At 43.0% G+C, this 16303-nt stretch overlaps 1 protein-coding gene across 3 annotated transcripts in view; it reads right to left on the bottom strand.

The window, feature by feature from the left end:
- Positions 1–1228: 1228 nt before the first annotated feature.
- Positions 1229–16303, bottom strand: part of LOC126213591 (coatomer subunit beta') — a 159182-nt gene continuing 144107 nt past the window's right edge. The window contains exons 16-18 of one of the 3 annotated variants that reach the window (XM_049941449.1): positions 10436–10605; positions 6638–6656; positions 1229–1470 (exon numbers count right to left, since the gene is read on the bottom strand). In XM_049941449.1, coding sequence (XP_049797406.1) covers positions 6651–6656; positions 10436–10605 — 176 coding nt within the window. In that variant the 3' untranslated portion in view covers positions 1229–1470; positions 6638–6650. The remainder of the gene's footprint in view (positions 1471–6637; positions 6657–10435; positions 10606–16303) is intronic. The other 2 variants (XM_049941447.1, XM_049941448.1) reach the window with 2 other exon arrangements.

The raw sequence follows: 16303 nt of genomic DNA, 5'->3' as shown, positions 1-16303 counted from the left end.
GGTCCTCCTCCTTCCCTCCCATTTTTAAATATGTTACACTTACTTGGCACTGTCACTTTTACCCACCACAAAGAGAAAAGAACTATTCCTCTTCAGGTGTTTACCCTAATCATTCCTACAAATTGTGCCATGGTGACAGGATCCACGGAGCTCTTCCTCTTTTTCTCTTCTTTTTTTTAACAATTACATAAATATAATTAGTAAATGTGTACAAATGAAAATCCTACAGAACATAACAACACTAAAAATGTTATTCAAAGGCTAAACAAAAATAGTATTTGTATATTACTTGCGCCACTTTACCTTTCTTCTAAAAATGGTGCAACCGAACTTTTTTTGTCCACTGCCATTTGAGTTTACAATCACCAACAATGCCACGTAAAAGTATCGACAACAGATTCATTCTGCTCTGCTGGTAGGGGGGGGGGGACCTCGACTGCCGCGCTCACTCTGCAAGACATGCAGAATGACGTGTACTAAAACTACAGCATGAAAAACACAAAACCCTTAATAACTTTAACATTATCAACTTCTGACCCCATATGGTTATCCATTTGGACCTCAATGTTTTCAAGAACTAGATTGTGTCTAGCAAAAAGCCGAAATACGTGTCTCTTTGGTTTCAATACAGAAGTCCTTGCAAAACTTCATCAACCACGTAACACACCCTCCCCTTACAAGCTCATATCGTAGGAGAGATACAGATCCAGGAGTGGGATGGGGTGGGGATGGGGGACGGGGGGGGGGGGGGGGGGGTGATGAGGCTGTTGCTGTTGTTTTTCAGGAACAGAAAGCACATCCAAGTTGGCACAGGTCAGGATCTGGAGTGCGAGGACACGGAGGCGGGACGTGGCGTGAGGGGACAGGTGCAGCAGTTTCCCCACAGCTGCAAAAATTGGGGACAAGGCATTCTCACTTATCAAAACAAAATAACTGTAAAGAAGCAGATAGTCTTCCACATCTGCACAGTACGGAAATACCTTATCTCTAAAGCAGTCTTCCAAATTCAGCCTGAAAACTGTCGTGCCACTGTAGACCGGTAAGCAGATACGTGTGTCTCTGCAAACCAGGCCAAACTTGTTCTACACCTGAAGGTTTTGCACCGACTGAACCTGTGTAAAACACAGAGTACTGTGGCAGCACCGTACAGAGGAACTGCTGTGCCGATCGACAGGGCTAAGGGACTGGATGCACAGTGGGACTGCAATAATCCGCAACATACACAATATAACTATCAAAAGCTAACTATTTAATACATAATCACATTCAAGTAAACACAAAGTAGCTGGCGCTACCACACGGTGGGCAGTGCCTCCCAGACACATTCTCCCACATGCCCCCACACTTTCTCAATACTCTCCAAATCAGTCTCTGCCCGTAAGCAGTGAAGCCTGCCTCCGCTCACAGTCGTGCCGAACACCGGGACGAACTTCAGTCGGTGAGGAACTCGTCTTCGTCAATAGTCACGTCCTGAAACACAAGTGTAATGATGACGCAACCGTTTCTCTTCACTCACGACAGTTTCTCTTTCTCTACAGGGGGGCAGTCAAAGTTTCGAGGTCGGCACCTCCGAAGAAACAAAGTTAGATAATCGACGTTTTTTGCTTTCTTCACTCGACAAATGCTTCCCTCTACGAGGTATGCGACCGTTCAGATTGGCACTTAAGGTATTACGGAAAGTCATTATCGAATTTAGTTTACTGACGTGTTCTGAAAGCCCATCAGAACGTAGATGTGTTAAAAACAAAAACAACTATTATAAGCACGATGGTCAGCTGTTGCATCAATACTTACAAAGAAAGATAAGCACAAGTCATGCTGCAGTGGTCAAATAAGGTACTGAAGTCAGCCGATTCACAGACGAAGCCCAGTGCCAAACTGAACGTACAGAGAGACCAGTAGTAGTGAAGGAAAGAATTGCCATCACCAGATAGCATTAGCAACTAGTATAGTGCATACACGACTATTAAAAATGTAACCGACACGAGATCACACACGTAATATACAATTCCAAAACCGTACGAACTGTGTAGTTGTAGTATTTAAAAAGTTATGTAATACACAGAATAAAAAAAAATTTCATGTGGAATGTTAGTAATTACAGCAGTTAACCTTGAACCTTACGAAAGACTCAAGTGTATGCATGTCACAAACAGTGTTAAGAGGACAAAAAACTGTTGCAAACACAGCTCACTGATGTCGCCTACGGACCAGCGTGATTGAGGAGAATATTCCCACTTTTAGCCAGCTTGTTGAAGACGATCATCAAATAGCTGTTGCCGAAATTGCTACTGAGGTTCACAAAAGCTACAGTAGTGCACAGGTGATCATTACCGACAACCTCAGATTTCAGAAAGCATAGAACGGAGCAAAATGGACGAATCTGCACCAGTCAAAAGCCAAAAATTGTCTATCCACGGGGAAGGTTCTTGCAACAGTCTTCTTTGATTTTAAAGGAGCTGTTCTCATCAATTTTTTTTCACAATCACCATAATGTGAAAGCTGCATGCTATCGCCAACTTTTGGACCAAATAAAATGTGTATAGTGTCAGAAATGGCATGTATTTACAGTCTGGGATGTGATTGTGCTTCACGAGTAATCCTGCTAATGCTAGACTGCTCACAGCTGCCCGAACTCGACAAATAATCCAAGAATTATTCTGGGCAACACTAGAACGTCTTCCCTAGAGTCCGGACTTATTGCCCTGTGATTTTCATTTGTTTGGACCACTAGAAGAAGCAGCCTGAGGACCCAATGACGGTACTGTCAAAGTGTTTGTGTGCAATTGGTCGATAATACAGGCGAGTTCATTTTACGAAAACAGGACCGAGAAACTGTCTACCTGCTGGCAAAAATGTGTTTCCCATTCGAGAGACTATACAGAAAAATAAGTTCGTGTTTATGAATTTTTGTGAAGCTTAAATAAACTTTTAAGTTTGATTCACCCTCGTAATGGTGCAATTGCCATTCAATTATTCACAATCAATAGTACGCTCTTGTGGAGCCACGACTGGTGGAGGAGAAGATAACCAATTGGGACATGGAGACAACTTTACAAGACACGAAGTAAGCAAACCTCTCAATGTGAATTACAGAAATTGCAGGTGGGCTAGCTGTCGTCATTGTCGAACAATTCGTGAGGAATGACTTGTCCTTTAGTGTCTGACACAGTAATATGTCGTGGAACATTTCCGATCCCACCCTAATGAATTAATTAGTTAGTAAGGGGTGAGGAACTGCTGTAACCAGTCAAGATCCCACCGGTTGTCTTTTGGAACTGCCACAGTACGGTGCTAAATGATTACACTTTTAAGGGGGGCCAAACAAGTGCAGAAGAAAAGTACAAAGTTGCCCTAACAACTTTATGAGGCCATAGAGAAGGATAATCACAGTAAGGTATGTCAGAGGCTGTTTAAACACACACACACACACACACACACACACACACACACACACACGCTCTCGCTCTCGCTCTCTCTCTCTCTCTCTCTCTCTCTCTACTTGTTTAGGCTATCACATTTTTCCTCATCCTCAATATTCTCCTCACAAGGGTTGTGACGTCTTTTCTTCAGATGAAGAAACCAGTGAACAGTAGTCTATTAGTCTTTTCCTGATTGACAACAAGCAGATTTTATATGTGGATCCTCCTACACATAGCCAAAATGCAATCTACACCCCGCATCTCTGTCAGTTCATCCACCATTGGGAAAAACGTGTGGCAATGAAGGGTGAATACATATGAGGACAATCGACACCGTCGCCTATTTTCCTTCCCCATGCATGCCACATGGTGTGACATGTCTCATTCTACTGTAAAAAGGCACCAGAACACGAATGACAAGAAGCACCGACTGTTGTGTTAACTTGCTCAGGTTCCAGAAATGGTACTATCTTCTACTCTCATGCAACATCAACTGTTATGCAAAAAAAATATTTTAGTTCTCCACGAAACGGAATGGTCACAGAGGTGCAGTCAGCAAAATCGATCAAGTTTCCGAGGATATCTGTCAATAAAGATTTGTAACAGCACAGAATGCTTTTTACATGGGCATCCTCCCCAAAGCTAATGTGATATAGGCCAGCCGTAGGGGTAGGGTTGGGATGTCCACTGTCTAGCAATATGGCAGTAACAGCACGAGTTGTCTCAAAAACATTCTTTTGAACCAGAAAACTGATTTTGATGAAACAGAGATTCAGACTGACAGGACTCAGTGGGAGAACACTCTCAGCAGAGTTTCAAAGTTCTGATGACATTTCAATAAATTATTATTCTTTCTGACTAAAAGAGGCCTGTGGTGAAACATGTTGCCCCCCCCCCCCTCTTAATCCAAACTTTTAAGACTCCCAGACCTCAAAATCATTGAACAAGGGTTTAGCTAGTAAACTCCTCCTCACATGAACTGCACCTTCACAGTTTTTTTCCAATGAATCCAAGTCTGGTGTCTGCCTTCTCTACAGCTAAGTTTAATACAGTCATCCCACCTTAAATTACTCTGGACAGACACCACTAGTTGCTTCAAAGTTACGAAGTTTTAATTTCATTTATTTTTCTCTTTCCCTAAGTGAAGAGTAGCATGTAAGACAATGTGTACTGAAATTTATTTTTTAACATGGCACTGAATCTTACACGTGACAAACATGACCTCTCAAAAGTGGCTAGAGTTGTCAGGTGGGTACAATGGTAACAAACTCACTCTCAATCGGCAATTCACTACAATATTCTGACCAGATCCGATGCGTAATGTGTGTGTTCATCTGAACCGAGCAAATTATTATAATAATGCAACTGAATTAATGTAACTGGTAGATTTATTTAAGAAACTGTAAAATAGCCTTTCTAAAAACTGCCGCAAGAAAACAAACTGCTATTCTCTTATTGCTCTGAGGCCAGTAGGTAATTAAATAGTAATCTCTGTGATGCAGAATATTGTCCAAATGGACTACAGAGCTGTGTTTCAGAGAAATCCTGAGTGACAACTAATTTGACAGACAAGCTCGACGGTATAAGGAAGCATCTGTAAAAGCAAGCGAGGCCAGTTGCTTGCCACCCGTAACACAATGATACTTTTACAAAAATGAACTCTCGTGTTTAAATCTGCTTCAAACTGCTGATTACGTTGCAAAAGAATTAATGTGTTAGAAATTTGACATTAAATACCTGAGCAAGAAAATTTGTTGGAAGTCTCAGGGTGAGTATAGCCCGGGTAATCTGCACTCTCCCTAGTTTTTCACGCATCTCAGTGTTTATGTCGTATTTCCCGAGCTGTGTGTTATACAATGATGTAATTTTGCAGACACATTCACTGGTATATGTGGATACTGTTGCAAACTGTTCGAATACAGTTAGTAGCAAACAAGTAACAAAATAAAATGTCATGCCTCATACAGATGTTTGACTCAACAGAGAAAATGAAGTAAGAGAAAAACTTTTTTCGCTTCACCATTTTGTAAGAGGGTATCAGTGAGAAAAAGCTCTTAAAGATTTGAAATTATGTGTTAAGTATGTTGGAAGTCACTAAGTGCTCGCATTCTCAAATACTACACGAATACAGTCCAGGTATACGACCATCGTGAGTTACACTGCCTTGAGACATAATATGCACAGTTTCTAACTGCTACATTTGTCTGTCTATGTTAAACCTGTAACATCTCTTAATGAGTACGTTACGAGAGCTGCTTAAACTTGGTCAACAATTATACTAAATACTTAAAGTTTTGCTTCCCCTGGAAACCATTAGATATGCAACGTGCAACTGTGACGGATTCCCATGCCCCTGGTTAGTCACTTAACAATAGAGATAACCGAGACATCTGGCAGCTGGAGCAATTTAGTTTTTATCCTGCACAGCACCTTGTACATTGTACATTGTCCACTACTGCCATAATACTTCTGCACACCAAGACAGCTGCTTCAAACGTGATGTTAAATCTGACAAACTCAGATGGTACATTTGTGCACTTGATTGACAAACCTACGCTTAGCAAACACTGAATCCATCAAATAAGGTGTTTAAAATAAATAAATAAATAAAGAATTTGTACCATTCTCAACTACCAGCCAGTCAAGCTGTGATCCTCTCTTCTCGTGGCACACAAAGTATCACTGCTACACTGCACATTGGTCACTGAACAATTTACAGAGCCTATTGTTACACAAGACTGGCAGCTCTCGCTAGCCATTAACAACCTTACAGTATTTCTGTACACGATAGCTACGTTTTAATGACTCCAATCGTTTATTACCTTGGACGAGTTCAATAAAAGTACCCAAATGACAGTTAAACCTTGTAATATGAATCAAAACTGATTGACATTATTTACAAAGCTACTAAAAAGAATGTATTATTGCTTCACCTTTATCACACATACCAAACTGGGTTTTCAATAAATGAAGAAAAGCGGAAATTGTCTATTTGCTATTGTGCTAGTCCTTACAACTTCAAAAAGTGACAGCACAGGAGAGAGAAGAAAGAGTAGGTATCTGCTAGCAAGCTACGGCAGTTCCGCCGAGCACTGCGTGAAGCTTAAGAAACTACTTTCAGAGTGTGTTGCATCGACCCATACTTTGGACAGCTAGTCACTCCTGCTGTACTTTTCCACTCTTACAGCAAAAAGCTACACAGGAAAAAAACTTACCAGGTCCTGCTGTTTATACCTGGAAAAGAACAAAGTTATTAATTCATTCATACTTTCACACGATGTGGCACTTGTCAAAACCAAATCGTACTACACAGGGAATTAAAATAGTAGGCAGAGTCTGAAAAATATACTGGGTGGCTGTAGTTAAACTTTCCCTATTCGACACAGTATAACACGGAAACTAATTACTGTACGGGGTGCACAATTTCCAGGCATCACGGCGCCACCGTCCAGTTCCAACTGTGGCCACCCGTGCCGTGATCAGTCGTCGTGATTCGTAGTCTCACACACCTGACCGGTCGCAGTGCACTTGTTGACGTGTCGACACGAGCTGTGACAAAAAGAGCAGAGCATTATTGGTGAAGCTCTATTATCGGAACAACAGTAATGCTGCAGCTGCACTTCGGGAATATCACCGACTGAAAGGGTTACGGAAGGGTCCTCTTTCTCCACCCGTGCCGTGCCGAGTACGACGAATTTCGAATCGACCGGAGAACTGGGCGTCACTCCGAGAAGAGGGTGACGACCGGTCGCACCACAGGCGGTCGATAAAAAATCGCCGCTGCTACGGCAGACGACACTGCGCACAATTCCCGATCGTCAGGCAGTGCGCGTGCCGTGTCACGAAACAGCTGAACATCCCGCGGTCCACTACACGGAAAGTGCTCGGAACCGTTCTCAAACGGCACCCGTAAGAGATCCGTGTCGTACAGTCGGTCGCACCACAGGACACACGACGACGTGTCGACTTCGCTCTCCACTTTCTCACAAGGACTGAAAGTGACGAGCGCCGGCCCTGGAGCGTCCTACGGACAGATGGAGCTCATTTTTCTCTGACGCGTGAGGTGAACACACACAATTGCCGAGTGTGGGTATCTTCACCTCCGGACACTGTGCAAGAAGTTCCTCTGCACGGTGAACGTGTTACAGTACGGTGTGGCTTCACGACTACATTCGTCGTCGGCCCATTTGTTTTTGAACAGTATCGCACTCGAGGACCGAAGACGTGCAGTGTCACTGACCGGCATTACTGCGATATACTCCACCGGCATGTACAGGAGAGAAGCACCGAACTCAGTTTTTGTGCAAGATGGAGGCCCACCGCACAACACTTGTGAAGTTTGACCCCTTCTCCAAAACACATTTGGTAACTATCGAACAGCCGATCGCTTCCTAATGCTTCGCCGACACGATCGCCCGATCTCACTACCTGTGATTTCTGGTTGTGGAGCCGCCTTAAGGACAGGATTTACCAGGGGAGCATTTAAACCACGTGCCGATCTGAAGTGCAGCATATCGAGAGAGGTAGCCAGCATACCTACGGACACGCTCCGTTCTGCCGTGCGGAACACAATTTTGCACTTTCAGACTCTTCTGGACACTGACGGGTACCGTACTGAGCCACTCGTGTAGCAGTAATGGTACCGGTATGTAATGGTACGACGTACTGAAGCAGCACATTAGAAGTGTTTCAATTGAACTGATTCTGCACGAGTTCTTTTTCCTGTGTCCTCGATATTAATGCTACCCAGTTTGGTACTCCTACAGTAATTACTTTCCGTGTGATAGCACGTTAAATATGGAAATTTTAATTATAACCACCTGGTAATACAGAAAAATTTGCCAGTAAAGTAAAAGACAGAGGGAAGATAGCATGTGGTGAAAAACTAGAAATGACAACAAACTAACCTGCACAGCAATATTAGCATTACTGCAACTATCTTTGTTAAGTGTTTTGGCATCACAGAATAAATTGAAGAAGTGCCTTACTCTACATCATAACACCACTTACTGTTTTAGCAACATACCAAATACAAATAACAGTTCCAACTCTTCAACAGTATTTTTGAAGATATAGCTTAATATTTATATACACATAAAAATGAAGTTCAGAAATTGCAAGAAAAATGGAAAGAAGAGCTATACAAGGATGCTATCTGTTAACTGATAATATTTAAATTAAATGATTAACAGTCTGCTTCTGCACACAACCTAGTCTCCACACTCTCTCCTCACACACGACAAGCAGAGAAATTATTTCGCAGACTATTCCGAGTACAGGCTCCGCAAATACGACATACACAGTTTGTGGGAAGTATGTCCTCCTCCTCCTCTGGAACATTATCATTCACATTCTTAACTACACTGGCCGGAAGAAAAAGTGAAATGCTCAGAAGGGCGTATAATGAAAATTCACAGGCCAGCCCGAACACAAGCACCGATTTCGTCGAGGAGGCTATCAAAAAGCTGTCGTATCCACTCGCGTGCCAGATGGCCCACAACTATCATAACTGGTCCTCGGAATGCCAGAGCTGCCACGGGGCCAGAATCCACGTCCGAGCCAGTCACACACACGTCCTACCAGGGAGAGAGCCGAGGACCTCGCCGGCCACGACACTGTCGAGACAGTTCTACGAGACGGGTACCGCGCGTGTCCAAAAATGGAACTGCGACACTCTCACTTAAGATGTAAGCCGCGAGGACACAGAACACAATTTACCTTTGTACCGCGGGAGTTCACTATCGGTACGGCACCCCACGCCACAGTGATGCCGACAGCAACACGGCCGTGCCTTTCCGAAACGTAAGAACAGGACCTCTATCCGGGTCCCCACTGTATTTGACGACAGTGGTAACTCGGTGCGGTGCAAAAGTGCGATTCACCACCAAATACAGTGCGACGACACTCATCCTCAGTCCGTCCTTGCCGGTCACAACACCAATCCGAACGTGGCAGTTTGTGTTGTCGTATACCGTTACGTACAAAAAGACCCCCTTCAAACTGTGTCGAATGGTGACGACGCTCTCTGTCACAAATGTGTGGGATCTCCACATCCTTCACAGAGATCGCTCAACATCTGATGATGTTCACCTCTCTAAAATACCCTACCAGGCTCAGTAACAACACTGAACACTTACACGAATGCGTGGGGTACGTTCTTTAAGGCATTTGTGAAAGAACAGACACCGAGTGGAACCTCCAGCTGTGATACATATTAATGTAAATGAAGATGGAGGGGGGAGAAAGGAAAGGGAAGAAACTATTGATGTCAGCTGCATCAGGGCTTTATGTGGAATCACTGCAGATTTCGTGCAGTGTCTGTTCCTTCGGACACGTCCGGAAGAACACACACCGTGCATTCGTCTACCCAAGCTGCCTCAACTAGCTATAAATCCACAACCTCCGGCACCTGTTTGACAACCGACAGGAATCTAAAAATTAGCAAGCGTGGAGCACAGCGGACGGGTGACGCTAGGTGGGAGTGTGGGTCAGCTGGGGAGCGTACCGAGACAGTCCTTGTACTCGAGATTAACACCGTGTCCAGTCAGTGCACCTGCCTAGTACGCAGGAACCGAGATTCGAGTCCTGCTCCGTCACGTACTTTCACTCGTCACAGCCAATTCTGCACCAAGTTCCACTGCAGCCGATATCGACATTTCCTTCCCACTCCTCCATCTACCGTCAATTTACGTAAGACAAACAGAAGTAACACACTCTGGTGGCCGTCCCACCTGTCAGGGAGAACTGCAGTTCTAACTATTACCTACCTGCCGACCGAGTACGTGTGTGAAGTTACACTGACATTTGAATGTGTCTTCTGGGGGCTTCACTTTTTTGGTCAGGCAACATACCATAATTGACTAGATTATAACGTTAAACCTCGACAGCACAATGGGTCCCTACAAAATTTGTCTTCGGGTTGTTCCAATACGCTACCGGATCACAGCCGCTGTCAAAGCAGACCCGTGTTGCAGACTGCGCAGCAGCTATGTGGGACTATGCGGGGAGCTCACCAGGTTCTCCGTGCCGTTGTCGTCCAGATTCAGGTTGTCGATGTCGATATCTATGTCGTCCTCGTCGAGCAACGGGTCGGGGTTCCTCTGGACGGGAGCCGCAGCTGGCGGGGGTGCCGAAGCTGGCTGCGGGTCTGCCGCTGCCGCCACCGCCACCGCCACCGCCACCGCTGTAACCGCACAAACGTACATTCCACACTGCGGGAAAATGCCTTAACTGGCACAAAAATGTCACAGCTGCCTCACTTTCCCGCTCCTTGTAATCGCCGTAAGCAGGATTATTCTAAATTAGTTACCTAAAAGGAACAGTAAATACACTGCTAGCCATACAAAATGCAATGCCAAGAAAGACCAGAGATATCACAGCCAAACTGACTTCGGAGATAACACTTTGTACAAACATCACGTCACTGAAGACACACACCGTGCGAAGTGAAGAAGATGACGAAATCGGTCTCCAGTGTCGGTGCCGCTGCTGGCCGAGTACCGCTACACGCCTCGCCATCGAATCGGAGAGACTCCGGATGTGTTCTCGGGGTACAGCAATCCGTGCTGCTTCCACATACCGCCGAAGTCGATCTGGTGTAGCAGCGGGTGGTGTATACCCGGCCAGTCATCCCGTAGCCGTCGACCGAAATTTTCGACACACGAGAGATCGGGAGAACGGGGAGGTCGAGGCAGCAATGCAATCCAATGGAGGACAGAGGAGACACGAACATTCCGTGCCACAATGTGGGGGGTCACACATTATCCTGTCAAAATGTGGCCGTCGGAAGATCTGAAGTTACGGGGGGGATGACAGCCTCTGACACTTCAGACATGTAACGCTGGCCATTTAGTGTACCGACGACGTGTACTTAGAGGGTGTGGGACTGGAATCTGGTACCAAACTGAACCACAACATAAGGTGCAGGACCAGTTCTAATCTCCCAATCGTGGTAGAGCAGGTGGAATCAGGATTTGTCAGTAGAAACAATGTCGTTCCATTCAGTTGTCCCAGTTGTCCACATCCATCGTGCATCGCACTGATGTCGGCTCAAACGCCCGCAGCGTCGGCATTGGTGGTAAAAGCAGCAGTGGACGCCTTGCGGACAGTCCGCTCTAAGGCAAACAACATCTAACAGTATGCGTGGACACTGCTTATTGCACAGCAGACCAAAGTTGTTGTGATACGGTTCCTGATGTGGCAGAACGATCCGTCACTGCTGTGCAAAAAATACGCCTGTCATCACGCGTAGCGGTGCGACGAGGTGGGTGGAATCGACTCTGTCAGTCTGTCGTTCCCTCCTGCGTGCACCGATTACAGATCCACATCACAGTTGCTCGGAACTGTCAGACACAATTACAGATTTCTCTGAAGGATAATCTGTAAATCCCTGTAGGCAAGTATTGTTCTTCGGTCGAACTTTGAAACTCGGTCGAAAGACGCTCACTGTCTTCTACGAGGCATATCGAAGCTGCTTTTGCGAAATAACCACGCAAAACAAAAATCCCAATATGTTCACATGGCCGTCTGTATAGCCTGGGGGTAGCAGGCCACATTGTGAGGGGTATGTACGCACCGAGTCAAAAGAAGTCTACAAATAGAGCAAGTTTGAAGCTGAATGTTTCTCAGTCAAAAGCAGGGGGAATTTTATGATGGCGACTGCAGTGTAAGATGTATCAATTGCAACTGTTCCAGGTCTAAAGTCGTAATGACAGAGACATTATTATTTCTGTATGGAGATGATTAACAGGAGGGAAAAATGAATATAATTTTCTTGCCAAGATAGTGCTAGCTCAGTGATGAGGCCAAATCCCACCTTAGTGAAAGCATTAACCACCACGAAGTGCTGATACGGGGTATGCAGAACCTGCCTGAAGTCTCTGAACACACACTAGACTCTAAAAATGTGAAGATCTTTTGTGCACTGACTTCCATCAAAGTGAACCAACTGTATTTTATTTCCACAGGCAGGCTGTCACAGGAATTACAGGGCGTATACGCGGACAACGAAAAAAAAAATCTCGGGTTTCTCCCAGATTTATCAGCTAAAAATACACTTTTTCCCTGTTAACTGACAGTATATTTTCTTTCACAACTGTATAACTTATCAATCCTTTGAATGGTTATGGTTTTATACATGGGCGTAGAACTTCTCGGTGCTTTAGAAAATGAAACTCGGGAGGGAAAAAACCACGTTTTGGAAAGATGTTTGATGTGCAGCAACACATACGCTGCATATTTTTGTATTACAAAGTATAAATTCGAATTCCACCAAAAACCGCATTTTACTTTCCGAAGCATTGAAATTGAGATTGCGATGCGTTTTTTTAACCCAGTCATAGCTCATGTCACGTGATCTCACCAGCCAATGACAGCGGATATGAAGAGTTTCGGACATGTGGTGTAGTCAGCAAATAGCAACATCACTGTTAAGTAGCCCAAACACGTGAACAGGAAAACTTAATGGTTTAAATTTGTAGAGTGTTGCTACAAGAAAAGCAAAGCTTTCACATGTAATATTGGTCTCTAAGGCCAATACGCTGCAAGAGAAGCTAAGCTTTCACATATAATGTTGATCTCTTATGCGCATACTACATTTTAAGATATATCACACAAATGTGCCAGTAAATTTTTTAATAATGATGTAGATGTCTGATCTGGGCTTGAAATTCTTCTAAATGGCTCATTATAAAAGAGCTGATTTTTAATTGAGAGTCCCAGATTCCCAGTGAAGTAGGCCCCGACATGATATTAAGCTTTTCAATGTGGTTTTCGGGATGTCAATTTTCTTGAGTACCAGTACTTTGTTATCTTATGTTTGGTTCTTTTTTATGACATAAAGTCATACGTGCTAGAAGATGAAAACGTACACTTGAAATGCACTGAACAGTTGAAACTAGTGAATAGTGTGGAATTAAACACTTCATTTTAAATATATTGACTGCCTCAGCAGAAAAGATTAATAAAAGAAAATTTCTTAAGCAAACCGACAAAAGTAACTTCATTGTTCTGCAAGGCAATTAATGCTTAACTGTCAGAAAGGCGGAAATAAAATAAAATCTGAAACTAATAACGTATTTTAGCCTTCCGTAATTATGTGAATGCATTTTAATTCACATGATAGCTCCCGGACACAGAAATCCATTTTGTTTTCATTTGACATGAGTACAGTAAACAAACAGGAAACAGGAATGTAACTAAATGTAAACACGGGTCACGTGGAGACTACCCACTTCCCTATTATAACTCAGACTGCTCTGCGCATCAGCCCCGTATCTACGATATTTCCGAACTGGGTCAATACTAAATAGTGGTGTCCCTCGAGCATTTGAGATAGGATGTTTAAAAAAAAAAAAAAAAACGAATTTTCAAAAATACGTTCATATTGTAGCACACACCTTTCTGAAGAGTCTGATGCATGAAACATGTGTTCGAGGAAATGGAAGACATGCTATTTGGTCTTAAGTGTGCCAAAGTGCAGCGCCACAGCTCTTCAGACAGCATTCTTCTATCACACGTTACTGTATTTCGCTCTGTGGAATTGAAACGTGTATATTTTGTACTGGATGCCATCAAACTATATTCAGGATAGTGGAAATTAAAATGTCCTGTGGTGCCTCTCCTGCTTACAGTCACCCGGTCTGACATCCTGCCCCCCCCCCCTTAAAAAAAAAAAAAAATATATATATATATATATATATATATATATATATATATATATATATATATATATATATTATATATATATATATATATATATATATCTCTTCAGAAAATTTGCCCTCTTTATTCCCTATTAGCTAACAACTTGCTGCTTTGTGTGACATAAAATTAAGTATAGGATACATAAAACTAGTAAAGACAAGAGACAAGCAAGACAGTACACATTTCTTCAATCCTTAACATCTAGAATTTTTTCCTCTCTAATCTTGCTACAGCTTTACATGGCATGCTTTCCTTTCTAAGAAAGAGTCTATTACCTCATCAAAGTTCGTCAAACGTTTTGCTACATGAAAAATCAAAATGTCGTCATCCAATACTTAAAAAGCTGTTACTACGAACAGGACCCAAGACTGATGTGGTTTCTCGATCTGATTACGCCTATTTTGTCACTGTCTGCTAGATAAAACAAATTAGGCCTTTCTAATACTGCAGCAATTGTAAAATACACCAAATAAACGAGACTGTTTTGGCACAAATGGTCATCTAATCTAATTCATGAAGTACCAATATCAAATGCCTATTAGGCCTTCTACAAGCAAAAATCTTTATGTTAGGAAACAGTTTCACACTTCATTCATACACTCCAGTTTCTCAAGCATGAGATCGAAAAGTAGCAGTGCGAAATTTCTATATAAATTTGGAATTGTCACATTCTTCCATAATTTAAATGATGTCCCCATTTCCTCTCCTTCCTCGTTCTAACGAACAGTCTTGTCATCACTAATTCTGTATTTATTCCTGCCAATGTCAAAGCTTATTTGCCGGTTAACTTCACTAACTCTGCCACAATCAGCGGTTCAGTTATCCCGTGATTATTCTCCGGTTAGGCATTGTTACATGTTCGTACAACGCATTTTCTGTGCTACTTCCAAAATAGACATTAAAGCAGCTGATAGCCAGAGACTGTACAACTGGCCCTTACTAATATAGCGATCTGGCCAAAAATTTTCTGCTAAAATTTCATTTTCTTGGGTACACCGAGAAGATAATATGTAATCTTTCTTACCTGTTATTCCTGTTAGTCATTTATTCCCACTCTGGTAGTCTTGAATCTATGGATTTCATTGGTAATCATAACAATACTCATCATTCACAAACCCAATCAACCACGTAACGGGACAGTGGTTGGCTTTCTTCCATTCAGCTCTACTCCGCTCAGCTCGTATAGCCCCTTTTGTCTGCAGGAAAGTTTATTTCTAGATGTGATGAGGATTCCACTGACAGACATCATGTACACTATGCACGCATTCACAAATCAACTTATGATTCTTTCGGAAATCAACTTAGAATATGTTCAAAAACCAAAAGGGACGTGCTTCAAAGTCATATGAATAATTGATAGACCAACGTGTGCTGGATAATAGGCGCTTTGTAAAACAAGGTTTTTTTCTCAAGAATATGAATCTGGAAGCTTGGGCGCGCCAGTAAAATTTTTCCCGGTAGCATCTAGCTGCTTTTTTTTTTGCTGTGACTGCTTACACAGCCACGTTTCTCTAGCCAGAAGCGGAAGAAGATACTACTCAACTGCACTTGCGCACGATCCCACTCGTAACTGCTGAAACAAATCTAATGTTAACAGTTGTGACACCATGCTCATCGGAGGCAATTTGTTGTTACAGAGCATTGCATAGTCTTCCTAAAGCTTCTGACACACTTTGCTGTTGGCAGACGCTTGTATGAGCACTGTGTTTTGTTGTTGTATATGGCACATTTCTTTTGCAATTTAAGTTTTATTTTTTCTCTCATTCACATTTTATTGCTGTAGTTTTATTCTGCAGTACCAGTACACCGTAATAACCTTTGTTAAAGTATTGGTTCTTACCAGTCAAAATTACAAAAATTTAACTGAAAATAAAAACAATGAAAAATTCCCAGAATTCCAAAAATTCCCAGCTTTTTTCTCGGATGAAAAAATTCCCAGGTTTTTCCTGGATCTCCCGGTTGTCCTGGGTCGTTTAAACCCTGAATTACATATCCTGATATGTTGCAGAGCTACCTGATGCCGCAAATTCGAGAGGACACGCGTGTATGCATTTTCCAGTAAGATCGGGCCCCTCCACACAATCACCGAAACATCACAGTGTACCTATGTCGCACTGTTCTCGTTTCAGTCCGACGGCTCGGGAACACAGCTCGTCCACAGAGATCTCCCGATCTGA

The sequence above is a fragment of the Schistocerca nitens genome, chromosome 11 (assembly GCF_023898315.1).
Source record: "Schistocerca nitens isolate TAMUIC-IGC-003100 chromosome 11, iqSchNite1.1, whole genome shotgun sequence".
In the NCBI taxonomy this organism is placed as follows: Eukaryota; Metazoa; Arthropoda; class Insecta; order Orthoptera; family Acrididae; genus Schistocerca; species Schistocerca nitens.
Note: the sequence above shows the minus strand (reverse complement) of the source record. Positions and strands in the feature narration are given on the sequence as shown.